The sequence below is a fragment of the Gossypium hirsutum genome, chromosome A12 (assembly GCF_007990345.1).
Source record: "Gossypium hirsutum isolate 1008001.06 chromosome A12, Gossypium_hirsutum_v2.1, whole genome shotgun sequence".
NCBI lineage: Eukaryota > Viridiplantae > Streptophyta > Magnoliopsida > Malvales > Malvaceae > Gossypium > Gossypium hirsutum.
This window is the reverse complement of record NC_053435.1, coordinates 83084520-83112146: the sequence shown is the minus strand read 5'-3', so window position 1 is coordinate 83112146 and position 27627 is coordinate 83084520. Positions and strand designations below refer to the sequence as shown.

Below are 27627 nucleotides of genomic sequence, written 5' to 3'. Positions count from 1 at the left end.
TTATATTACAAGGGATTTAGCCTGGACTGGTAATCCCACTGTAAGGATGAGGTTCGCGGGAGTGTGCTCTCTGATATGAAATGTGTAAAACCATGGTTGAAAGATACCATGGCAGCCTGATATGAAATGTGTAAGACCATGGTTGAAAGATACCATGGCAACCTGATATGAAATGTGTAAGGCCATGGTTGAAAGATACCATGGCAGCCTGATATGAAATGTGTAAGGCCATGGTTGAAAGATACCATGGCAACCTGATATGAAATGTGTAAGACCATGGTTGAAAGATACCATGGCAACGTGATATGAAATGAACAAGACCATGGTTGAAAGATACCATGGCAACATGACAGAAAATGAGTAAGACCATAGTTGAAAGACACTATGGCATCATGTCAAAGATAAATAAGACCGTGGATGGGAGACGCTCTAACATCTGTTGAACAATTGATATTCAGGTAATATGTATCAGATGACGAATGGTTATATGAAATAATTATGAAGATAGATAAACGAAATAAGTATAAGTACATGGAATATAATTTATGTTAAGTTTGATATAAGCTATTACCGGAATAAATATACATAAAATATATGGAAATGATGGAGTATGAAATATTGATATAATGAAATGAATGATATATGCTTATGAAGAAACGGTAAGAGCATGATATGTTTCATGACATGTACATATATGATTATCTTTGATATGTTGATACAAGGAAATTATGTAAGTTGAGACTATTATTAAACTCAAGTGCGATATGTCGAGAAAATAGATATATCAATGTTGAATTTATATGAGATATGTGCAAGTATACTAACAATGTTGCTGTTTGATGCTTATACAAGTGTCAAACTGTTGATTGAATGGTAATATATTTATTTATATGATGCATTGAATCGGTAAGTATTTAAATTTTTTTAGTGATCTGTAAATGGTAGTAATGCTCTGAAACCCTGTTCTGGCAGTGGATACGGGTTAGGGGTGTTACAATCAACATCAATTTTTCTCTTTTATTAATAGATGATACGCATTAAGTGATTATTTGCATCTTATAGAATATATGGATTCATATAAATGAATATTATTTTAAAGGATATGATGTTAATCCTTAAGTGTAATCAACAGGGTTTGAAATCTTCAAGGACTATGAAATATAGGTGTTTGAGGACAAGAAATGGAAGAATGCTACGGAGAGGTATTTTCGAATACAACAGAGCAAATCAATTAGATCGAATGTTCCTCATGGTACTATATCGGGAATTGCTTTGGTAGCTTGGAAGAAAGGGACTATCTTCCTCGGAGTGTCTCTAACAATCTTTAATATTCAATGAATAAAATTTACAAGTTTTTGTAGCACATTACATGAGGTTACCACTAAGCAAGCTATTTTATTCGTAATAAGAGAAGCAATGATTGAGGCAAAGAGGTTTGGATTCACTATTGGTATCTTTGCACCTAACATGAAAGCTTTATGCAAGAGTTTTGAGCAGGATGTAAGGTCCATCGATTGGAGGCTCCAACCATTAGCGGAGGACATCAAGGCACTTGAATAAGAATAATGCTATATCATTACAATAAATAGGGGCGTTGTTTTAAAATGAGCTTAGTCTGATTATTATTAATGGCAAAACATGATACATCATTTTTTTAAATGAAGTTTAGAGAATATTGATGGAGTTTACTCTTATCTTAAAAAGATAAAAAAAAAATAATCATAAAGCAACATTTAGATCTTAAATTTGATAAAATTTTCATCTTGATCCTTCAACTTTTTTTTTTATCCACATTAGTCTTTAAGCTTGATAGTTTTTCTCAATTTGGTTTCTTATCTTAGATCTTGTTAAAGTATAATAATGTGACATTATAAGATTATCTCACATCGCCACATGAATTTCTTTAATTTTTCCTTTTGCATTCTTTAGATATCATATAAAATTTTTAAAATTTTCAAATGACAATGTGACCTAATATTAGAGCGACACGCTAATATACTCTAATGAAATTCAAATTTAGGAATTAAGTTGTAACTCACAAGTTTAATAAAAAAGGTTAAAATATGTCATGTCCCTGTACTCTTTGTAAATTTAAAATTTAGTCTCTTTACTTTCTATATTTCAAAATTTAGGTTCAATTGTTAACATTGTTATAATTTTTTTCGTTAAATTGGCTTATATTACATATTGAAATAAAAAAAAATTCACTTGGTAGCAACTTAACTAAAAAAATAATATTATAATGAACTTGAATTTAACAAATTATTTTAACAATGTTAACAGTAAAACCTGAATTTAAAAATTTGAAAAGTAAAATGACTAAATTCCTAAAAATAAAAGTACAGTAACTAAATTTCAAATCTATAAAAAATACAAGGACTTATGGAAGGGAGCATAGCATATCCCTAGATTTGTTGCAACCCTAAAATCTCATCACCTCATACGGTGGCTAATGGTCACAAATCCGGGGCTTTTAACACCAAAGCTACCCCTGTAACCGACACGTACCGGTTGCCCACGCCAACGAATTGCGTAAACGTTGACGGCAGGAACCATGTGGTATACCAAATGGCGCTTTTACTAATTTAACACCAAGACCATTGGGAGCTTGTGGCTGATATTTGAAGATGAAGGTAGGAAACAAGAAGGGCAAAAAGAAAAAAAGATAAAAAAAATAAGGGAAAAAGTGCAACGGTGGGCTTTTAGTTGAATCAGCCACTAAATTATTGCCACTTGGCAACATCTAATGTATCTTACCGTTCATTCTTTTATAGCCTCACATAATTTTCTGCCCAATTTTTGTAATTTTCCAAAAAATAAATCCTCATGAAATTGTAGTGGCTGAGATTTCTCCTTTTGTTTCTTCCCCATACTGTAGTTTCTGGTGTTTTTTCAGTTTATCACCAGAAAATAAGCTTGCTTTCACTTTTTTTTGGGTTTATTCAAGTTCTTTTCTCCCAAAAAAGACTACTTTTAATTTTTCCAATTCTGTTGATTCCGATCTTGTCATTGCCGGAAACTATGAGCTCTCCGGCTGGTTTCCGGTGAACCCATTTTTGATACGTGATCGTTGCTTCCATTGTTGTCATCTTCCATGGTTATCTCTTTAAGGTATTTACACTTCATTTCTAGGGCCTTCCTTAAAGGCTTTGCTAAGCTGAGTTTGGAAGTTGTGTTCTTTATATGCAGCTGAGTAGAGAAACGAAAGAAAAGTGATTGAATTTGAATCCTTTTGTTTTTTTTCTCGGCGACCAAACAGAAGGTGAAGAATTATTATTGGCTGTCAATAGATAGATTGGATGTGGAACAGTGGAAGTGTGTTGTTGATTACTAATTAAAGTTTCTTTTTTTTTTCGTATCATTTTCTATTAAAGGTTTTGGCGTCTACGGGTTCGTTTTGGTGAGAATTTTCTTTTAAGTTCTTTGGAAGAAGCCGTCTCTTCTCTTTGTTACGGTGGATACTTAATTTTTATTTATTTTATTTTAATTTTTCCAGAGATTTAGCATTCACCCCAAATTTTTATTAAGTAAATATTTTTATTAAATGATGAGAAATTAATATTAATTTAATTGGAATAAAAATACAAACAGAGACGGATCTCCATCGATTTGTTGTTGTTGTTCTTTTGTGTTTTTTCTTTTTGCAGTATTAAATAGCATTCATCAGGTTTTGTGGAGCTCAAAAACGGCATTACTATTTGTCGTATTGGATGTTGGAAGAAATGAAAGGAGGTTTGTGATATACTCTTTGCTTGTTAGAGAGGATTTGAAGCAGCGGTGACGCTGTTTCAATGGACACATACTCCTCTGGTGAAGAACTAGTTATTAAGGTAAACTCTTCTCTTAAATGAAGCTTTGTAAAAAAATGGGGGTTTGTGTTTGTTATAATTTGGACCATTGAATTTTGTATGTTAAATGATAGACTAGGAAGCCTTATACTATTACGAAACAACGTGAAAGATGGAGCGAGGAAGAGCATAATAGGTTTCTAGAGGCCTTGAAGCTCTATGGACGAGCTTGGCAACGCATTGAAGGTTTTTTCACTTGCTTTTCCCTCTTAGTTTAGATTTTGCTGCTATCATTTTAGAGCTAGTGTTTTTGTGGATTGAGGCTAAGATTCGTAGGATATGTTTGTTAGGACCAACAACTGAATAGTTTTGTTATTTATTGTTGTATTTTTCTTTCCATTTTGTTTTTACATGGTGATTTGCAGAATATATAGGAACAAAGACAGCTGTGCAGATCAGGAGTCATGCTCAAAAGTTCTTTTCAAAGGTCATTTGGTGCCTTCTTGTTTATGCTTATGCCTATGTTCAATGTAATTTTTTTCTGCTGCTTAATTCTTGTTTCTGCTTGAGATATATGAAATATCGAATCGTCAACTGTACTATCTTGAACGGTTGGGAAATCTTACTGATTATTCTATTACTTCATTTTCTCACTTGTATAAACAAATTTGTTAGATTTAAAACAACAAAGAAAATATACGAAGCGAATGTATAGCTTTCTGTGTCAAAAACATCAATCATATATGACCGATCAAAATTATAACCAACTATGTAAAGAAGTACACTGGAGTTTGTTTATTAATATATATAGAAAAGGCAGCAACTTGAGTTAAATAAGAATCTGAGCTGCTAAATATTTAAACCGTATTTAGGGTGATAGCCTTTTATCTTCCCTACGAATTTGATTTTGGGGATGTAAGCTATTTGAATTCTCTTTATTTGGTCTCTGTACGAAATTGGCTGCGCAAGATGGTTTATCACCCTTGGAGTCCGTAATAAAAAAGGGCATTTTTGGTTTTTTAAGTTGTCATAAAAGGTTTTTTTCTAATATGCCCTTCACTAACCTTTTATGTGCAAGGCATCCTCTTGTCTGGGAACTTGCTGAAGCAATTTTGTACTTAACCTACCACAGCAGAGGTTTTGAAAGTTAAAATATTTGGTTTCTTTGGATAAAAGGGTCATGTAGATACATGTAGTCTAAATTTGTATAGAGAGTGAAAACACACCATTATGAGGTATAGTAAGAACTAAGAAGTGAGTTTGTATACAGAGTGAAAATACATCATTATGAGGTATAGAACTAGGAAGTGAATTTGGGGTGAGCCCACCTATCATGTTCTTTGTTGCTATATTATATGCATAGATTTTGGTTCTGGTTTAAACTGAAATCTTTAGCATCCATGGCCAGTATGCTAGTCATTGCAAGTTAGGATTACCGCTTAGTGTATCCTTTATGTGTAGAGCATCTCAAGGTTGCTAATAGTTCAATTCATCAGCATCCAAGGTTGGCAATGAATCTGCAGTTAGGGTAAATTTGATAGCTTATAGCTTTTGATTTTAGGATCATTTTTTTGTTAAAAGCTTTTATAGTGGCAAGTTTCACATCCTTTCAAGACAATATCTCAAGGGCTTATATCTTTTTTGCATTTTATTGCCTACTTTTTATTATCTCCTTTATGTGGTGGAAGTTTAGGGCTTATATCTACTTAGTTTAGGGCTGTTGAAGATGTTGATCTCATAATACCAAATGATCTTATCTAACATTAGAGTGGATATGATGAGTAGTAGTTAGTACTAGCAGGGATGACACGAATTTGTTGAATTATAGAGTTTGTTGATGTGTTTAGAACTTTAGATTACTGGTGAGAAATCTCTTCAAACATTAGCCATATTGCTGGTGTGAGCCAGATACTCGTTAGATCTAAAAAATGAATTTTATTTTTGTTCTTCCATTTCTGGGAATTGGGAGAGCTTGAAATGCAAGATGGGTACTCATTTATGCTTAAGGATCATACCTTCTATATAGATGTTATCATTTATGATACAACTAATTTCCTTTCCTAGTAATGTGGAACATAAAATTCTGATCTGCATATTTTTCTTTTAATCAGAAAGATAAGTCCTAATTGAAACTATATTATACCTTCTAGGTGATCATACTGGGATCAATCTTCCCCATAGTACCTTAAGTTTTGCAGCCAAGCTCACAGCAGCATGTCTGTTAGATGTGCCTTGTAGCTAATTATGATGTTAGATTTGAGGTATGCATCCTATAGGTCTGTCTTAAGCGATTATCCTCCTTAAGTATACATCTTCAGTAAAAGTAAGATTTTACTGGATTCTTCTCTTAAAGACTTATTTCCTGCAGGTTATCGGCAGTCACCTGCCAATTATGTTAAAGTTAGGTACATGGTAATGCATTACTTCCTTCTTTTTTTCCTTTTCATATTTCTGATGTCGCAAACAAATGCATGCATAACATTTTTATCTCGATTAGCTCGTGAGTGATAAATCTTATCAGGACAGTAAGCAAATGAAGATTGTTCAAGAATATTATGGTTAAAGCTTTATCAAATACTTTCTTCAGTCTGAAGTCCTAACCTTTAATGATCTCAATTTTACATGACAATGAACATTATAGATGGTTTGATTAATCTTATTTATGCAGTACCTAAACTGTGTTTCTTAAGAAACCACTGGTAATTTTCTTTTCATCTAAATACAGCTAATCCTCTCTTCTCCTAGTAAAATGGGGGGTTGGTTTAGCCGAGCAGAACTGACTGCTCGGCTAAACCAGCCCCCCCTTTTTTATTTAGTCAATCTTTGTCTATGTATATGTTCAACTGTGGGCTGTGTTTATGTCTGCTACATTCAAGTATTATATTGCTGACGAGTCTTGAGCAGACATGTTATGGGATGAAAGGATAAAAGAAGAATCTAATCTAATCTAATGTTATAAAACAGGCCATATTAATTGACAACAGGAGTATAAAATTTTGTATGAACCTCCTGTGTGAGATATTTGTAGATTGTAGAGCAATTATATACTTGGACTTCTTGTTTCCTGATAATATTTGGAATTATACTGGTTAGATATGATCATGTTGCATTTAGTTATGTCATTCCTATCATTAATTTTAGTGTTGCACATTGTTAATATTATATTGATGCTTCATTGGTGCCTCCAAAAACTCGTAAGATTTCTCTTATGTTTTATCATTTTATTGATGCTACTGACAATAATCCATTCTCAGTTGGAGAAGGAGGCACTTGCTAAAGGTGTACCAATAGGTCAAGCTCTTGACATAGAGATTCCACCTCCACGCCCTAAAAGAAAACCAAGCAATCCTTATCCTCGAAAAACTGGTGCTGCTACTACAGTACAAGAGGGAGCTAAGGATGGAAAATCTGAAATGCCATTATCTTCTTTGCGTTGCAAGCAAATGTTGGACTTGGAGAAAGAACCACTTCCGGAGGTTTCTTTCTCCTCCTCAACTACTTTATTCATGCTCTTAATTATGTTCTTTTTCTTTTCTCCTTTTTAACGTAAGCTTCAAATATATTGTGTTTGTCAGAGACCTACTGGAGATGAAAAGGCTACAAACCTGAAAGAAAATCAAGACCAGAGTTGCTCTGAGGTTTTTACCCTTCTCCACGAACAAAACTGCTCCTCTGCGTCTTCCATGAATAAGAATTTTATTCCAATGTCAACTGCACTCAAAAGCTCTTGTACATTCAGGGAGTTTGTACCTTTGCCAAAAGAGGTAGTAAATCATGAAAAACATGAATTCTATGTTATTCTTGAACTTAAAGAAATTTGTGAACCTTATAAACTTAATGTCCAACAGACATTTCATGATAATGGTACAAGTAAGGCTTCAAACTTGGAGAAGTCTTGCACTTCATATGAGAAATCAGCTCAAGGCCAGAGAAAAGATGATTTGGATGGTGATTTTTGTGCAGATGAGATGCAAGCTGCTCAAAATTATCCTCGGCATGTTGCTGTGCATGTCCTAGATGGAAGCCTTAGAACATGTGTTCAAAATCCTTCCCTGGGTATGTCATTTCAAGATTCTGTATTTCACCCTACGGGCGATGTTCATGGACCTAACCTGTTTGCAAATCCAGCTGCATCAGCAACTACTGAACATAAGAATAATGCACCAAAATCTACTCATCAGGCATTGCCACCTTTTCATACTCCCTTTATACATCTTCGGCCCGATCAAGAGGAGTATCGATCCTTTCTACATGTCAGCTCCACTTTTTCCAATCTCATTGTATCTACTTTGTTACAGAATCCAGCTGCTCATGCTGCAGCAAGTTTTGCAGCTACATTTTGGCCATATGCAAACATTGAAAGTTCTGGCGATTCTCCTGCAAATGAACTAAGAGGTTTCCCATCTACACAAATGAACTCTGCTCCTAGTATGGCCGCAATTGCTGCTGCAACAGTAGCAGCTGCCACTGCATGGTGGACCGCCCATGGACTGCTTCCTATATGTGCTCCTCTGCACACAGGCTTTTCCTGTGCTCCTGCATCCACTGCTGCAGTTCCACCAATGGAGAATGGTCAAATTCCAGCTGCAAATATGGAACAAAAAGATAAAACTGATCTAGCCCTAACTACTCAGGATGAACGACTATACCCCGAATACTCTGAAGCTTTGCCAGGTCAGCATTCAGCATCTAAATCACCTACTTCATCATCATCAGACTGTGAAGAGAGAGTAGATGCAAAAGCGAATACTGAAGTGAAAGCTACTGATGATGAGAAGGCTGCTGAAGTAATTGAGCCTCAGGATGCAGATAAAATGAAGAACAGAAAACAAGTTGACCGGTCCTCATGTGGTTCCAATTCAAGTAGTGAGGTAGAGACAGACATGTTAGAAAAACTTGAAAAAGACAAGGAAGATTCAAAAGGAGCTGATCCAAATCATCCACAAGTTGAATGTAACCGTCGTAGTAGAAGCAGCAGTAACCTTAGTGATTCTTGGAAGGAGGTATCTGAAGAGGTGAGTTGATGTGTCAATTTTCCTATATAGCTTAACTTGATTATTATTCTAATTGTATTGTACATTGATCGCTATACGGCTTCACTGCTTATTCAGGGACGACTGGCTTTTCAAGCCCTCTTCTCCAGAGAGGTACTTCCACAAAGCTTCTCTCCTCCACATGATGGGAAGAACAAGGGGCAGCAAAAGGAAAATGTAGGTACAGACAAGCAAAATCCAGTCGAGAAAGACGGAGAGACAACAACATTAGACCTTAATAGAAAGATGTTAGATTCTCGTTCTGACCGTCAAGAAGTAGAGAAAAATGCACTATCAAAAGATGAGAAGAACAATGCAGAAGACGGCCTGCTGAGGATTGGACTAGGACATGCAAAACTTAAGGCCAGCCGAACTGGATTTAAACCTTACAAAAGGTGTTCTGTGGAAGCCAAGGAAAATAGAGTGATGAACACCGGCAGTCAAGGTGAAGAGAGAGGTCCCAAGAGGGTACGATTAGAAGGGGAAGCTTCGACTTGACTTTTACGCTATTGCATGCAATTAACAAATGCGATGTTTGTTTGTTCAATGCAATCCCTAATTTTTTTTTCCCATATCTTATTTCCTTTTTATATGTTGATCTTAAAGACTAGCATTACATTGCAGCTCACGAGACGCTTTCGTGTAGGTGGTGTTGTACTATCTAATATCTACATTGACTTAATCGTCTTTATAGACTTTTTTGAATTAAAAACTCCTCTGAGATAGAAGCATGAAAGTAAGTACTGAATCTAGATGCCTTTGTCTTCATTATTGTTCTTCTACCTTTTTGCTTAGTGGACTATGCAATGAAAAGGCAAAACGAGAACATGTTTACCATAACAATGGAAACAAGAAAAATTATAGTATTTTGATTATCTAAAGTTTTTGAAGACAAAAACATGTGTTTTTGTTACCGTTTTTAATGAAAATGAAAAAGGAAATGGAAAACAAAACAATGCTTTTATACCTTTGTTGTTGCTTTTAATGATAATGAAAATGAAGATAAAAAACAAAATGCTTTTATTAGATTTTGTGCTTTGAAATCGTTATGATTTCATTGGAAAGTAGCTTGGATGGCTTTGACTGCTACACAACTTAGCATAGAAGATGTTGAATCAGTGCTACCGATGTGATTATATGTCACTCGAGACATGGATGGATTGTGTTTCAAATCTGTTCAAGCTGTAGGACTAGCGATAGTGGTACGGAACCAATAGAATGGTTGGAATGAACCGTGAATCCATGTCTTCTACATTCACCATGTCGTTAAGAATATCTACCATGCCACACATGCTAAGGAATTGTGCTAACAAGTTGTAAATGCAAGTATGTACCGATTGACATCCATAAATTTCAGATTATGGTTTACGTTCAACCTTCTTCTACTAACCCTAATGTTCACATAACGTTGAATAGGTTGTGAGCTGGTTCACCTCAAATTCCATCAGAGGGTGAACCTTATCAATGTTGTGGATAGAAAAACGAGAGAGTTTATCTGAAGCCTTCGACCGGACCAATAGGCGTAGGTGTATGACAAAGGCCGAATGTGGAGGCATATGACAACCAACCTTTTCAAGTACGCAAATGGAGTTTTGAAGTCCATACGTAATTTGCCGGTCTTAGTCATAGTCGAAGCTAGCTACTATGATCCAATGAACTTTTGGTTTGAATGAGAGAGGAAATTGCTGAGGCTCTTGGAGGCAAACACACCTTCATTAAGGATGTTCAGGTCAGACTGAATGCTAATGAGCATGCCGCAAATGGTCATCACGTCTACATTTACTCAGTGAGCATCTCACATTTCGGGTTGAGGAAAGTAGACCCTTGGTGGGAGGGTACCACCTAGTAACTATAAGATCGAGTTTCTAGCGCAACATTGTGACTGGGCATTTTCAAGCGGATAGATACCCATGTTTGCACGTTTATGTAGCATGCCAAAAGGTTCATCTTAATGTCTTAGGCTATGTTGCAAACGTGTTTGATCATATGCAAGGGTATACGATACATTGTTTCTTTTGCTCCTAAACCAGGAATTGGATGCCCAAACTCCAATAATATATATAGTTTATCAAAATTCAAAATTCATAATGTTGTAGCATATGAAAAAGTCAATCTCAATCAACTCGAATTCGAGTGGAGATAGATTAAAATGAGAGGGAGGCCATTGCAAAAAAATATAATCAATGTTAGGGTAAATGTTATGATAGTGCAAGTGCCCACTTGATATGTTACGATAATGAGCATATTGAGTGATTTTTAGGGATCAACCGCATACATTGTACAAATTTTTTTAAATATAGTCAATTGAATTACATCAATATTCTCTTTATTACATTAATAGTTCATTTGATTCAATTACAATTATGATCTCTTTACTAACAAAACTCGAATATATAATACGATTTTGTAAATTTCAAATCTCTGAATGATTTATATGTTTCTAGAAGCACAAATTGGGGGTATAATGATAGTCTATATATTAATTAAAAATTTATAATAATTAATTCTTTTTAAAAAATACCCTTAAATTTTATATGTAACATGCGCGTGAACCCTAAAATTAGGCACATAGACCGTCAACATCCTGAGCACTATCATCGGCATTGCTTGAGTGTATTTCGCACGATGATGGATGCTGCTTGCATGGTGGATTCCGATGAGGGAATCAGCCGCCGACTCCTCGATAAAGGCTAGACTTGGGATGTATGGACTGCTAGGGAAAGGAAATTTAAAAAATACGGTGTCTATGCCATGTTGACACTTGGTGATGCAACGGAAGGGATTGACTGTGAAGTGCCCTCTTTGAATTGGTATGAGGATGTTGGATTTTTGAAGAAGGAGAGGTTGAAACAGAAGCAAAAGATAAAAAATGGAGAAGTTAATTTTTGGTGAATTATTCATTAAAAAATTGATTTTACATGAAAATTCATGTTTAAATAAGTTAAAATAGTAATAAAATATTACAATTTGGTTTAATTTAGTGACTAGATTCATGTAACTTTCTTTTTTATTTGTTGGTTTTTGTCCAATCACCTGCCAAAATGTTTAATAAAAATTTATTACAGTTTCAGTGCAAGTTGACAAGTTGGCAACTTGCAGAGTGAAGAGTTCGCAGGTAAGCTCTCATGCTTGGTGAGCTCGCAGGTGAACTCTCATGCTTTGGTGAGCTCGCAATGTTGGTGAGCTCGTATATTTTGGTGAACTGGTAGTTCTTGGTGAGCTGTTCTGGTGAGCTCATAGGTGAGCTCGTATCTTTTAGTGAGCTTGCACATTTGGTAAGCTCTCAGTTTGCAGTTAGCATGGTTGATCATTTCGCAATAGAGAATTGCTTCTGCACCGGACAGTAAAAAACAATCACAGAGTAAGATAAAAGTTGTGATGGTGCATGTTACATCTCTTGAATTTATTTTATTGGTGTCTGCAATGTGATTTATTTCTTCATAAGGCTTGTGTTGTGTTACCTAGATTGAAAAAGATTGGGCATCATAAATTTGGAAAACCTCTCATGCTTACCCCGGGCAACATTTTTAGATGTGAAAAATGTGGTTACGAGTCTAATGCCTTTGCTTATACATGTATTGAATATAAGAAACATATGCATGTCCTCGTTGTGTAATTGCTTTGACACTCGGTGCTCTTAACATGTCCAAAACATGAATACCCTCTCATTAATTTACTACAAAGAGTACACAAAGTGCAGTGTAGTTGGATCACAATTTTTTTACTATTAAACCTAAATATATGTCAAATTAAGGTCCAAAATTTATATATCAAAGAACTTAAACTTATAGTGTGAGGAGTGTTGTGATCCAAATTAAAATAACAATTCTCAATTCTTCTTAAAATTCATCTTTCATTTTCGCATTTGAAAATAACGCGTCTAATATAGTTTAATAAACACCCAATTAAATTAAAAAAACTTATCATTCTTTCAATTTAAAAAAGTTAAATCATTTAATTTATTTATCCAAATATTTCATTTTACACTTACTATTAAATTAAAACTAAACTAAAATAACAAAATTACTAATACTTATTTCTAACTTTACCTTAATTAGGTCATATACTTCTACTATACAAAACTAATTTGTTTAGCAAATTTCATTTTATACTTACTATTGGGAATCGGATCCTTATCAATACTGATTGAGGTACAATTGGATTCAGAAAATACAACTTTTGGGGAGTAGTGCATGATGAGAATGAAGATTGGGTCTTTAAGTATAACTGATCAGGGGCGAAGCCAGGGGGCTGGCATGAGCCCCGCCCCCCTAAAATATAAAATTATTATTTTGGTCTTTAAATTTTTTTTAAAAATTTTAAAGTAGTAAAGGTAAAATTATACTTTGGCCCCTCCTAAAATTATAAAAATTCAATTTAATCCTTTACAAATTATAAAGATATAAACTATAAAAAATTAAAATTTCATCCGACCCCCGCAAAAAAATTTTTCTGGCTTCGCCTCTGTAACCGATATCTAGAGAAGTATTCAATTTTTTATGTAGAGTTTTGAGACATTTTGGAAGGCCTCAAGCTTATCCAACGAAGAGGTCATGATAGGGTAATAATCCAATCAAACCACTTGAAGATTGTTAAAACCATTCAAGAAAATATTACCAACACATCGAACTCAGTCTTAATTAGATGAATTCAAAATATTTTATCACAAAAAAACCAATAACTTTTGCTTTACACCCATACATAGCAAAATCATGGTGCTAATTATTTAACCAAATTAGCTTTGGTAAAAAAAAAAAATTGCAGGTATTCAATCTCCCTCCTCCAACGACTATTCTAGCTTCTCTAGAAATAAGCAAGACAAATAATATTTTTTTTTCTTTTGAGCATATTTCTATGTAATTAGTTAGGCAATGTTTTAATGTGACCATAAAAAAAAAAAACTAAAATAACATAGCTCATACTTATTTCTAACTTTACTTTATTTTTATTTTATCCATCAATTTTACCAACCAATCAAACTTCATCTAATCGACAGTCTTTTTCACCAAGCATGGCCACCTAGCATACAGTTGTCAAAACTCATCATTATGTCCCTTAATAATATCTAACCATGGTAAAATTGCAAATTAAGTCCCTTTCCCCAAATTAATAAAATTACATTTTAATCTTTAAACTTTTCATTTTATTCAATTTAACCTATAGCTTGGTTTTCCACGTATCAATATATTTCAACGCCACATTCATAAAAAATTATTTATTCAACCACACATAATTTTTTTCATATGATAAATTTATATTTTTAATATTTAAAATTTTCAATTTAATCCTTATTAAATTTCATTATCCATACTTTCTCTTAAAATATCTAATTCATCTCCAATATAATTTATTTTAGTAATCTCAACCTATTTACTTGATAATTATACTTGTACATTTCTGATGGTACTGTATTGGAAATTTTGGGTATTACAATTGTACTTATGGTGTCTGTACAAAAGGGATGTTTCTTTGTTAAGGATCGCAAAGCCAAATTTAATTTAGACCATGTACATTTTAATTAAAAATGAACAAAATTCGATTAGATTCGAAAAAATTAAAAAAAAATTTGAATTTCAAGTTAATTGAATTAAGTTATTCGAAATTATTCGAGTTTCGAGTTCAAGTCGATTTGAACTTTACAATTTGAATAACTCAAATAATTCGAATAACATATTGGTCTAAATACCCCTTTGGTCTCTATTAATTTTGAAAATAAACAAATTGATCATTCTCAACAAAAATTACAAAAAAATAATTTTCAGAAATTCAAAATAATTTTTAAACTTTAAAATATTTATAAAATTCCAATATTTATATATTTTTTTAAAAATCACAAATTTTTTTTTAAAAATTCTAAAGAATATATAAAGAATATTAATTTTAAAAATGTTCTAAAATAAAAAAATTGAGACCTAAATAAGTTAATTAATAATTCAAGTTTATCATACTAAAGTACCTTTTTCTTTTATTTTGCTTTGAAAAACTTTTCAAATATATATGGTTTCAAATTTATGTGTTTTAATTAGACCTAATCATGGGTCGGGTTATCTGGCCTAGCCTGAAAGCCCGCCCAAAATGTGGGAGGGTTTGGGCAAAAATATAGACCCGAAAAATAAACTTGGACAAAAAAATAAAACCCGTTTGAAAAACGGGCTGAGTCTCAGGTAAGGTATTTTGGCCCGGGCTCAACCCGAATTCACTAAAAGACAAAAAAAAATTGACTCTTTTTTTTGTTTTTGAATGTTATTTTCTTATTGTTTTCTCCCTATTTTGCTACTATTTTACTATTATGTTGCTACTATTTTATTGTTATAGTTTGGATATTGTATAAAACTTATTTTATTGTTAAATTTGTTATTATTTTAAAGGAATTTATTAATTTTATTATTATTTTAGAGGCATTTGCTTGTTAAGTTGTATTTATCTTAGTGTTATTTAAGTCTACAGATTTTTTAAAATTTATTTTCAATTTGTTGGGAAATATTTATTGTGATGTTTTTAATATTTTTGATGTATTATATATATTTAAAAATTATATAAAAATAATAAAAAAATTAATATGGGCGGGTTGGGTCGGGCTTGGGCAAAATTTTAAGCCTATTTTTTGGGCTCGGTCAGGCCCAAGCCTAGTAAATGGGCTTGAATTTTTAGTTGAGCCTAATCTAAACCTATGAGCCCCTTTAGTTCTAACATATACTGTAACAAGATTTTAATTTGACATGTTTAGTTTGTTAAGTTAACTCGAACAATTCGATTTGATTCGATTCGAAAAAAATTTCAAATTGAATTAAGATGATAAAATAGAACTAAACAATTCGATTAACTCAATTTTTTTTTACTTAATTCAATCCAACACCCACTTCTATTTTCTACTACCAATTAGATTTTATATATTTTTATAATAAAAATGTAATTTTATTATTTTAATAGTCTATAATTTTATAATTTTTAAAAGATTAAATTAGATTTTATCATTTTAAAAGGCTAAAGTGTAATTTTATCATTATTAATTTAAAATTTTATAAATTATAAAAAAATTTAAATAAATTTTTTTTATTTTAGAGAAGATCGAGGCATATCACTCTTCTCCCTCCTCCGCTACATTAATTAATTTTAAGTTTCTATAACCAATTCAATCTTCATATATAGAGATTAAAATAAGACTAAATCTAAAAACACGACTTATAAAATCCAAGCTTGAACTTACTCTTTAACCAATTTGAATTAAATTTGAAAACAGCAAATTTAAAAATTTATGAAGAGAAATAGCTTAGGGTACTGTAATAATAAATATTTTATATAAAAAAGGACAGTAATAATTAAGTTCGGCAGAGGAAATCTATTCCCAACCGCCATTGTTAAAAGACAATAAACTTAAATCAATGCAAGGGACAAAACTGAGCTGCATTGAAACTTATTAATTTGCTACCTAACCGTTGCTCTTAATCATCAACTCCATTTGAAAGTTGGTGTACCCAATGAGATTAGATTGATCATCATTAAATTGAGATTCAGATTGATCGAGATTGAGATCATAATTAGTAATAATGTTGATTAAAAGATTATGTAGAAATCGAGAATTGTATTTTAAATTTATAAAAAATGTGTTTTTATAAGTTTTTCAGATAATTTAAGACATAAGATAAAAATAAAAAGATGGAGTGAGCCGTCATAAAATATATAAGAAAACAACTCGAAAAATATTATTAAAGTCGATTTTGAAGTAGATTTTTATCAAGATTAAAGATACGTATATTCATTTATTAATTTATTTTTGAATTAATTCTAGATTTCACTTATAACTTACATATATTCACAATTTCTTTTCGATTGGTACGAGTATTATTGCTAATACAGGAGGACATGAGTTTAAGTGTGCTGAAACATATTATAATATGAGTTATTTTAGGAATTGTATGCAAAACTAGTTTAATACTAAAACAAATCAGACTAAAAGACACTAATCTTAAACCAATGCTAGGGACGAAACTGAGCTGCGTTGAGATAATTGAAGAACCAAATGGCCATGCCGCCTTCAATAGAAACTCAGCAACAAGAAGTAAGTGGTGAAGATGACAATGAAACATATTCTTTCGCTTCCCAACTTGTGCTCGGAACATGCCTCCCTATGGCCTTGCAAACAGCATGCGAGCTTGGGATATTGGAGATAATTGCAAAAGCAGGTCCAGGTGCCAAACTCTCCGCCACTGATATTGCAGCACAACTGCCTACCAAAAGCCAGGGTGCACCAATCATGGTGGACCGTATTGCCAGGCTTTTGGCTAGCCACAACTGGCTGTGCTGCTCTGTGGTTGGTCTTGAGAGACACTACAGTTAATCCCCAGTGTCTTACTACTTCATCCCTAACGAAGATGCTGTGTCGTTAGCTCCTGTCATGGCCCTGAATCAAGATATAGTCTCCTTGGTAACCTGGTCCGTTGCCCATTTTCTTAAAGTTTTTACTTATTAGATGTTTGATTATTTGATGGATTTTATTTGCAGGTGTCAACTTAAATATGCGGTTTTAGAAGGAGGGTTCACCTTCAACTGGGTGCATGGAGCACATGCCTTTGACTACCCTGGATTGAATGCTAGGTTCTATCAAGTTTTCAACATAGCCATGTTAAATTTAAGTACAATGTTTACCAAGAAATTGCTCCACCCTTATGATGGTTTTCATGGCATCAAGCAACTGGTAGATGTGGGGTGGTAACCTTGGTATCACACTTCACTATATCACTTCTGAATACCCTAACATCAATGGCATTAATTTCGACTTGCCTCAAGTTATACAACATGCCCCATCCTATTCCGGTATACTTATCATCTTTTTCCTACCTAAATATATGTAGCTTTCTAATAGCTACAAATGAAAGAATCTAAATAACCAAAAATTAGAATTTTTGGTCAAAAGCTGTTACTTTCTCTTGATAACATGTTGTCTGAATTGGAATAAATCAGGATCAAGAATCGATGAAGATACAACTTTAGTATGAGGTAAAAAACTGGTTGACTCTTGAATTAATACAAATCAATTAAACTAGGGTCAAAAATCGATTGAACCAATTTTTATAATTTTTTCACTTTTTTAATTATTTTTAATAATTCATTTGCTTTTAACCTGCTAAACCAATCGGATCAATTTAATCAAGAATTATGGTCTAACCAGTTTGACTACCGATCTAATTCCAAAACATTGCTTGATTGAATAGTTTTGACAATTTAAGAGAAGTGTCTATCTAATAGTATATTTATTAGTTAGTCAGGTTTCTATGGAAAGATATAAAAACTCCTATAAATAGAGTGAACTTTTACAATAAATTTTACAAACAACTTTAAGATTCTAATTTAACAAATTTATGAGAAAAACATAGAAACAAAGTTTTCTTTTTGTTCTCTCACCATGGTTTATATTCAAATATTATTTTATAAAAAAATTACTACAAAACTTCTTTATAGAAATAAATAATCTCATTATATTCCGGTCAATGCTCGGTGGTTATTTTCATCAATGCAAACACAAACAGGGGCAAAGGCAAAGGGTGCAGGCAAGGGCCTTAGCTCATCCCAAATAATAGATTTATCATTTAGTCTTTTAAATTTTTATGAAATTATGTATTAGTATAATGATAAAATTGCACTTTGGTTCCCAATAATTTATGATTATCTTTGGCTCTCCTAAAGCAATTTTTTGATTTGGTCCTAAACACAGAGCCATTTAACTTCATTATATTCTCAAATTCATCTACTTGTAACTTTTTTACTCACCAAATATAAGTTAAAGAAAGTAAGCCTTCGTTTAATTTCTTATAAATTTATTTTTATCCTTACTTAAATATTAATGAATATCTTCCCTTGTGTAGGAATCGAACATGTTGCTAGTGATATGTTTGTAAATGTTCCACACAGAGATGCTATTTTTCTGAAGTTGGTTCTCCATGATTGGAGCGATGAGAAGTGTTTGAGATTGTTGAATAACTGCCACAAAGCCATCCCGAACAATGGCAAAGTCATTGTTGTAGATTCAGTAGTTCTTGTTATGGCCGAGTCTACTCCTTCGGCAAAAGCCACTTTCCTACTCAATATGCTAATGATGACTCAAAGCCCCGGTGGAAAAGAACGAAAGAGAGAAGAGTTTGTCGCGTTAGCGACCAAAGCCGGGTTCAACAACGTTAAGTTTGAGTGCTTTGATTATGACCGATGGGTTATAGAGTTCCACAAATGATATGCCGTCAAATTCTAAAAATCGGGCTTGTTTATGGTTGTTTAACTTGTAAGTTTATCGTGCACTTGAGTATTTATCATTATGTTCATCGCTACCTCCTGTTATGGAAGATTAAAATGATTAAATTGCTTTTGCCTTCAAATTCACTATATTAATATATTATTGAATTGAATATCTGTCTTTTTCTTCAAGCTCAAGTAATCAAAAATGAAATTGACTAAAAACAATGATTCAACAAAGGAAATTTGTTAGTACAAATCTCCGGTGAGGAAAATCTCAAACACACGAACAAAACTCGAACAGAAAAAGAAGAAATAGGATAAGACTCCAAGGCGTGTATCAAACCACTATCTTTAAGGTTATATTCGCCCCCACCTATCCTCGGTGTGCAAATGAGTTCCAAGCAAATTAACCTCGAGGATACAATGAAACTAATGATTAATTGCGTTTTGCACTAACGAGAATAGTCCACTAAGCACTAAGCAATGTATAGCAAGAAACTCAATTTCTACGAAGAATTTATATAGTAACTTTTTATAGAATAATCTGATAATATTAGAAAATGAGGAAGGATAGAAAGAACTTTTAGAACTTGTTGGTGTGATTTCCAAATGAAATATCATTCCTATTTATAGGAATTTTTATGTCTCTTTACAGAGACATCTTTCAATAGGTGTCTTTTGAATAAATAAATAATAATTCATTTAATTTTATAACTATTCAAGTAATATTGTTTGAACAGTTATAATTCTTTTTCAAAAATCAAATGATATAACTTTTGACCAATGACCAAAAGATTTATCTTTTGATTAATTACACCCACTCATTTATAGTTATTGGAATACTATAAATATTTGAAAATGTTCCAACAATCTCCTCTCTTTTTCAAAATATTTAGATTTTGATATTCTTGGAAATCAATTTGCATAAATAAAGGTGTCTTATGGTTGAACCTTCGCTTAGTGAAAATATGTTAAAGTTAATCGAAATTGCATAGTAGACTTAGCTTTGAACCAACTATTCCATTTGATTAACCCAACACATCTCACATACTGATTTTAACATCGATCAATGGATAGTACCTATGGACACTATTATGGCCATGTGTCTGTGTCCCCTTTTTATGAGTGTTGTCAGAGCTAAGCCCTTGAGCTCCTAAAAGTAGCCACACTTTCACTCACATAGGTAGATCTCATCAAGAGTGTTCTCATAATTATAACACTCTAACATATTTATGTTATGGGTTTATTAAGAGTACATTACTCATCATTCCCTTATTATTATGGGTACTTAGCACTTTAATCTTAGGATGGATTTATTTATAGTGTTAACAGTCACATACTAATGATGTACTTTGTCTCATTGGACTCAAGACTTGACGTTATACCAAGCGTTGAGTCAAGTTTCCATAATGGGGGACTCTAATTAATAGGCTTAAGTCCCATCCCTTTTGAGGTCCTTTTTACTGCATCTCTAACAAGACTTTTTGTCAAAGGATCTGCCAAATTTTCACTTGACCTCACATAATTAATAGTGATCATTCCGGCAAAGATTAATTATCGGACATACCTATGTCTTAATCCAATGTGTCTAGACTTTCTATTATATACTTGGATATATGCCATTGCTAGAGTAGCCTCACTATCATAACGGATAGAAATAGGTTAAATTGACTTAGGCCATAAAGGTACATCATAAAATAAATTTCTTATCCATTCTGCTTCTTTAGATGCAACGGCTAATGCAACAAATTTTGCTGCCATGGTGAAATCAATAATACATGTTTGTTACTTGGAACCCCAAGAAATGACTCCTCCATTAAGAATGAAGATTTGTCCACTAGTAAATGCATGATCTTCCAAACTTGTAATCTAACTAGCATCTGAATACCCTTCAAAAATTGGAGGATATCCATTATAACACAATCCATAGTTAATAGTTTTCTTTAAGTACCTAAGTACTCTATTCAAAGCTTTCCATATGCAATATCTGGTCTTGCACAAGTCATTATGTACATAAGACAACCAATTAGACTTACATATTTCAATTGATCAATTTTCCTACCAACATTAGATACTAATTTTATTTGAGGATCCATGGTTGTAGATGCTGGTATACAGTCGAAAAGATCAAACTTTTTAAGCACCTTTTCAATGTAATGTGATTGTGATAAAGCTATAGTTCTTTCGTCTCTGGTTATTTTAATCCCAAGAATAACATCTGTTACACCCATATCCTTCATAGCAAAGTTGTTTGACAAGAATTTCTTTGTCTTTTCTATTTGTTCCAAATCCATGCAAAAAATAAGCATTTCATCTACATATAAACAAATTATGACACCTTTTCCATTTTCAAATTTGCTATATATACACTTACTGTATTCATTTATTTTATAGCCATTAGCTAAAACAACCTTGTCAAACTTTTGGTGCCATTGTTTTGGTGCTTGTTTAAGTCCATATAAAGATTTAACAAGCTTACATACCTTATGCTCCTGTCTTGGAACAACAAATCCTTTCGATTGTTCCATGTACATTTCCTCTTCCAATTCACCATTTAAAAATGCAGTTTTAACATCCATTTGGTGAACAACCAAATTATATATAGAGGTATGTGATATTAAGAGTCTAATTGTAGCAGTTCTTGCTACTAGAGCATAGGTATCAAAGTAATCAATACATTATTTTTATGTAAAACCTTTGGCTACCAACCTTGCTTTAAATTTATCAATGGTTCCATTGACCTTCATTTTCATTTTGAAGATCCATTTACAACCTATTGGTTTGGAACCCGGTGGAAGATCAACTAAGATCCAAGTTTGATTTCCCATTATTGAATCAATCTCATCATTTTTTGCTTCTTTCCAAAAAGAAAAGTCTTGAGATTTTATTGCCTTTTCAAATGTAATAAGATCATATTTCGTATTATAACAATAAGGTATCTTATTGTATATACTTTCACCTTTTCCTTCAACAAGAAACATAATGAAATCTGGTCTAAAATCTTTGACCTTTTAAATCCTCTAACTTCTTAATTCTTGACAAGATTCATCATTATTATCAATTTGTTCCAATGGAATCTCATTCTCATTTGAAGAATGAATCAATTGTTGTGGTTGTAATCGTCTTGAAATAGAATTAAATCTATTTTCATCAAAAATAGAATCTCTTGATTCAATAACAATATTAATTGAAATTAAATCATTTGGTTCAATTACCATGAACCTATATGCCTTGCTATTATGTGCATATCCTATAAATATGCATTCAATTCCTCTTTCACCTAACTTTTTAAGTTTAGGTGTTGGAACTTTGACAATAGCTTTACAACCCCAAACCTTCAAATAATTAATGTTTGGTTTCCTTTTCTTCCATTGTTCATAGGGGGTTATTTTAGTTTTCTTATTAGGAACTCTATTCAATATACGAGAAGCTTTAGCTTAAAAACCTTGTCCAAGACCTGAATATGATAAAATTGAATTTACCATTTCAGTCAAGACTATTTTTCCTTTCAGGTACACCGTTTTGTTGTGGTGTGTAAGGGGCTGAAACTTGATGGACAATTCCAGTAGATTCAAAATAACTTGGATTATAGTATTTGTAACACCCCTTACCCATACCCGAGATCGGGACCCAGTACGAGGCATTACCAGATATGTACTTAGACATTTTCAAAAAATACGGGCTATAAAATTTCATTCCAATATAAAACCAATCAAACAACATCTTAATGTCCCTATTATAAGCCTACGAGGCCCTAAACATACATTGAGTATGGTCCGGGACTAAACTGAGAACTTGCAAAAGTTCTTGGAAAATTTTCTATGTTAAGCCTCACACGCCTGTGTGGAGGCAATGCACACGCCCGTGTGCTTTGGGACACGGGTCCCCTAACCGTGTGGAATTAATTAATTTATTTTATATTTCAAACCTACAGGGGTTTTCACACGACCTAGACACGCCCGTGTGGTTACCCGTGTCCAAAAACTCGAGCATTCTGTTTATAACATCAGCATACATTTAAGGGCACACGGCAAGACACACGCCCGTGTGCTAGGCCGTGCCCTCCACATGGTTGAGACAAATAGCCGTGCTTTTACCCGTGTGTTTACTACCATGCATTCTGACTTAAAAATTTTAGGTGCAGGGGACACACGGACGAACTACATGCCCATGGGGCTAACCGTGTGTCACACACGGCCTAGACACAGGCCCGTGTGTCTACCCGTGTGGACCTTATTGGGCTATTTTCCAAGCCTTTGGTCACCCTCTAATATTTATATCCACTTATAGTTTTCAATAACACTTAATATGGTTTAATTATACTTTTAAATGACCTTAATATACCTCATTGCATGTAAACCTCATCTCATCGGTTTTTATACATGCTAGGTTATCCCCTTTTATAATAAAGATTTCCATAACTTGTAACTCAATTAAGCTTGGCTCGTTATCTTAACTCATTGCCAAATTGTGGCCTAACCACCCCATGTTTTTTGGTCATATTATATATGACTAATTTTAATACACCATATTTAATCATCGCAAGAACATTGGAACATAACATGCACAATTTGGTAGGTTATAACCTACACCAAAATGAGCCAATTCCCATGGCCATATACTAGTGAATATGTATACTTTTATAAGCCGTCATATTGGTTAAACAAATGACACATATAACAAAATAAAAAATCCCTATACATGCCATTGAACAAAATAAGAGTATCTATATACCAAAGCTAGACAAGATGATAGTATGTTGATTCTCCAACCGTCTCCCAATCTTCGCGAGTCTACGAGCTCTGTAAGACAGGGAAAAGAGGGGGTAAGCATTTACATGCTTAGTAATCCAAAATAACTGGAAAGTAAACTTACCGATTAATTAGCATACATCCATATTAGGCAATAAGACCAACAAGCATGAAATAATTTCCCTATCACATGCACTCAATCAACAAGTAAGTCCCATAACAATACACCATGTAATTTGTCTTAGATGAGCTCATTATCCAACATTTTCATTTTTATATCTCATGATAATCCCGTTGAATTTCTCAAAAATCTCGATGGATTATCCATTGACCATCAAGTCATAAGAGCGATCATCTCAAGTACGCATTCCCGGGAACCTCACATCTTACGGCGGGATTACCAGTCTAGGGTAAATCCCCTGTAATGTAAACTCATAGGGTGATGTCGGGATTACCAGTCCAGGCTAAATCCCTTATAGCGACAAACACTCTTAATGAACTCGGATCTGAATTACCAGTCCAGGCTAAACTCAGACCCTAATCGGATTACCCGTCTGGGCTAAATCTACAATGCACACATATTCTTCGAAAGGCTTGATCACTCAAGGAACACTCGTCCGGGCTAGATCTTTTCTATATTTGAGATCAACAGATTACCCGCTCGCGCTAAATCCTTTTTTGCAACACATGCGGGATCTCAAGTCAAGTAAGTCGTGGTTTACCCATTGAATTTCCCTTTTGATTTCAACTGGGACATTTATTATCATATCATTATTATTAACACATTTCATGGATTTTCACGCCATCACTATAACCAATTATCATAAATTCATAACACATGCAATTAGGCATATTAATAGTTTACTTAAAGTTTTTCGAGCTTACCTGGTACTCTTTTCGGTTTCACATTTTGGTTATTTCGAAACCTTTCGTTTTCCTCGATCGACCTCCGAAATTTGTTCCTTGGGGTCTATGACAATAAAAATGAATCATTAATACCTTAAATTATTCTTTTCGAGTCTAAATTTCTCCCCTGGATAAAATGACCATTTTGCCCCTAACCTTTCACATTTTTACGATTTAGTCTCTAGGCTTGTATGATGAAATGCATGAAATTTATACATCACCCAAGCCTAGCCGAATGTTTTTCCCTCTTATGGAACCCACATTTTCCATTATCTCACATTTCTACCACAAATTTTGTACCTTTTACAAAAAGGTCCTTTTAGGGATTTTTCATGAAAATCACTTAGGAAAAGATGTTTAACACACATCCAACTTTCATATTCCTCCATAAATCATCAAAGAATAAACATGTCACACATGGGTCACTTTACATACATGAAGCCTAACTCAAAATATGGGTAGAAATGGAGAGAGTAAGCTACCGGGATTTCAAAAATACAAAGAACATTAAAAACGGGGCTCAGGAGCATTTACTATTGAGCTTGAAAATGTTGAAAACCCTAGCTATGAAGGGCTTGAGAAATTCGGCTAGATTAGGAAGAAGAATGGCTGATTTTTGCCTTCATTTTCCCATTTTATTTCATTAATTAGCCAAATGACCAAAATGCCCTTGAGCCCTTTCTTTCTAATTTTATCCAAACATGTCTATTTTTGTCCAAAAACTTAGAAATTGGGAAAATTTCTCTTTAAGACCTTCTAATTAATAATATAAAGCAATTTCATACAAATTTCTTCTAGAATCCAAGTTTTACAATTTATTCAATTTGGTCCTTATTTTCCAATTGAACACCTTACTCATAGAATTTCTTCATGAAACTTTAACACATGTATATTATCATATTATAGACCTCTTAATAATCATAAAAAAATATTTCAATGTCAGATTTGTGGTCCCGAACCACTGTTCCGACTATGCCTTATTTTGGGATGTTATAGTATTCTCCACCTCTATCCGATCTTAAGCACTTGATAAATGATTCATACTGAAGTTCAACTTCAGATTTATATAAAATTTAAATTTATCAAGCGCTTCATCTTTTGAATGCAATAAATATACATAACAACATCTAGAACAATCATCAATAAAAGTAACAAAATATTTCTTTCCACCTAATTTAGGAGTATTATGCATGTCACGTAAATCACTATGTATCAAATCAAACAATTTTATTTTCCTTTTACCCTTAGGGGAAGTGTTTCTTGTAATTTTAGTCAACATACTTGTATTGCATTTTTCAATATTATTTTTAAAAACAGAAACTTATACATGTCATCCAATTTTCTATAATTCAAATGACCTAATCTATAATGCCATAAACAAAAAGATTCAACCATATAAGCAGAAATAGTATTTTTATTCTTATTAATATACATATACCCTTTCCTTACAAAAATTCCTCCCTTAGACAAAATAAACTTATCTGCCTTAAAAACAAGTTTGAAACTAAACTTATTCAACAAACTTCTAGACACTAAATCTTTCCTAAATTCTGGTACATAATATACATCATTTAAGGTTAAAGCCTTTCCAGAAGTGAATTATAATTCAACAGACCCTTTGCCTTTGATTGCTGTAGTGGAAGAATCTCCCATGTACAAGAAATTGTCATTTTCACATTGTGTGAACTTTGTGAACATGCTTTTGTCTTTGCACACATATTTGGTTACTCCGGTATCAATATACCATGTATTATCATCTTGTGCCATATTAATTTTAGATATTATTATGATAAGCCATAAAAGTAACATATTTTAATCCCATTCTTGATACGTTTTTGGATGATTTATTATTTAATTTAGTGAATTTGATGCTCCTAATCCTTTAATTTCATGTTTTATACTTAGGAGAGCATAGGGGAACAAAAGGAGCAGAAAATAGGCCAAAATTGGACAAAACAGGCTATTTTAAGGATCCACATGGCCAAGCCTTTTCCCACATGGGTTGAGCACATGCCCATGTGAGCCACAGGGCTGGCCATACGCCCATGTGCCAGCCTGTTTCGATTTCGAACCATGTTTCCCTAATACGCGAAAAAAGCCAATTTTTAGGGTTTTTAAGCATTCTAAATTTTATAAATATACAGTAGAAGAGGACCTAAGGGGACACGCGAAGTTGAATGAAGAAAAGACTCAAAGTATAACACCCCAAATTTTGGGCTAGAAGTTTTGGGAATTTGAGCATAGGAGCAGTGAAGAGGCGGCACGTATATGTTCAGTTGTGCACTTTAATGACAAGAATGAGCCTACTGGTTCGAGTGGTAAGGGTGTTAGTGTGTTGGAGATTCTGAGTTTGAGTCTTTGTGTGGGTGTTTTGGAAAAAGAATATTTTACTTTTGTTTATTTTGTTTTAATAATTGTTTAGCTCTATTTGTTTTGTCTATTATTTATTTTTATTTTTTATTATTCTTTCTGTTTCATGTTTTTTTCTTTTCTTTTCGGGGTTTTTGTCTGTGGTTTTCTTCTTCTTTGTTTTTTTGAAGTCAAAAGTGTTGTGGTGTTCGAAGGGCCTCGATTTTCGCTCCTCTATCGTTTCTTCATCATAAAAATAGGTGTAGGATTCAACTCTGTCTATTCCACTTTCACTGTTATTTTGCAACTGTTGATTCATCATATTTTGGGTATGTGCTAACCCATTGATTTTGGGTTTTAGTCAATGAAAGTGACGAGAAATCATTACTTTTTGATGATTGTTGATAGGGCAAAGGTTAGGGATAAGTTTGGTGGCTAAAGCGGTGGTTTGGGGCTGTTTTGGGTGGTTTCGTGACCTCCCTGATGGCCACACAAATGTGTGCTGTGGCACACAGCCATGTGGATTTGGGAATTAGGGTTTCAGGCTAAATTGGGTGCCACACGGCCTGGCCA

General features: G+C 33.3%; 1 protein-coding gene and 1 pseudogene across 28 annotated transcripts; both read left to right on the top strand.

Moving 5' to 3' along the window:
* The first annotated feature begins 2615 nt into the window (after window positions 1–2615).
* Window positions 2616–9589, top strand: LOC121210912 (protein LATE ELONGATED HYPOCOTYL). 28 transcript variants are annotated; one of them, XM_041082880.1, is made up of 11 exons: window positions 2616–3111; window positions 3190–3262; window positions 3375–3400; window positions 3668–3830; window positions 3923–4034; window positions 4214–4275; window positions 7043–7264; window positions 7364–7552; window positions 7637–7969; window positions 8087–8803; window positions 8900–9589. In XM_041082880.1, the coding sequence occupies exons 4-11, from the start codon at window positions 3792–3794 to the stop codon at window positions 9317–9319; spliced, it is 2094 nt and encodes a 697-aa protein (XP_040938814.1). In that variant the 5' UTR covers window positions 2616–3111; window positions 3190–3262; window positions 3375–3400; window positions 3668–3791; the 3' UTR covers window positions 9320–9589. The 28 variants fall into 28 exon arrangements, with proteins under 28 accessions (XP_040938814.1, XP_040938789.1, XP_040938806.1 ...); XM_041082855.1 differs by adding an exon at window positions 6157–6200 and having other exon boundaries at window positions 4214–4318; window positions 7637–8803; XM_041082878.1 differs by adding an exon at window positions 6157–6200 and having other exon boundaries at window positions 2793–3111; window positions 3375–3830; window positions 4214–4318.
* A 7070-nt stretch (window positions 9590–16659) lies between these two features.
* On the top strand, window positions 16660–19124 carry LOC107923202 (caffeic acid 3-O-methyltransferase-like; annotated as a pseudogene).
* The last annotated feature ends 8503 nt before the right edge of the window (window positions 19125–27627 follow it).

Excerpts from the sequence above, each read along its gene's own strand:
- LOC121210912 (XM_041082855.1), top strand. The coding sequence starts at position 3,792 with ATGGACACATACTCCTCTGGTGAAGAACTAGTTATTAAG. Across the intron at positions 7,265-7,363 it reads AGAAAGAACCACTTCCGGAG|AGACCTACTGGAGATGAAAA; the intron begins GTTTCTTTCTCC and ends TGTGTTTGTCAG. Across the intron at positions 7,553-7,636 it reads TTGTACCTTTGCCAAAAGAG|ACATTTCATGATAATGGTAC; the intron begins GTAGTAAATCAT and ends AATGTCCAACAG.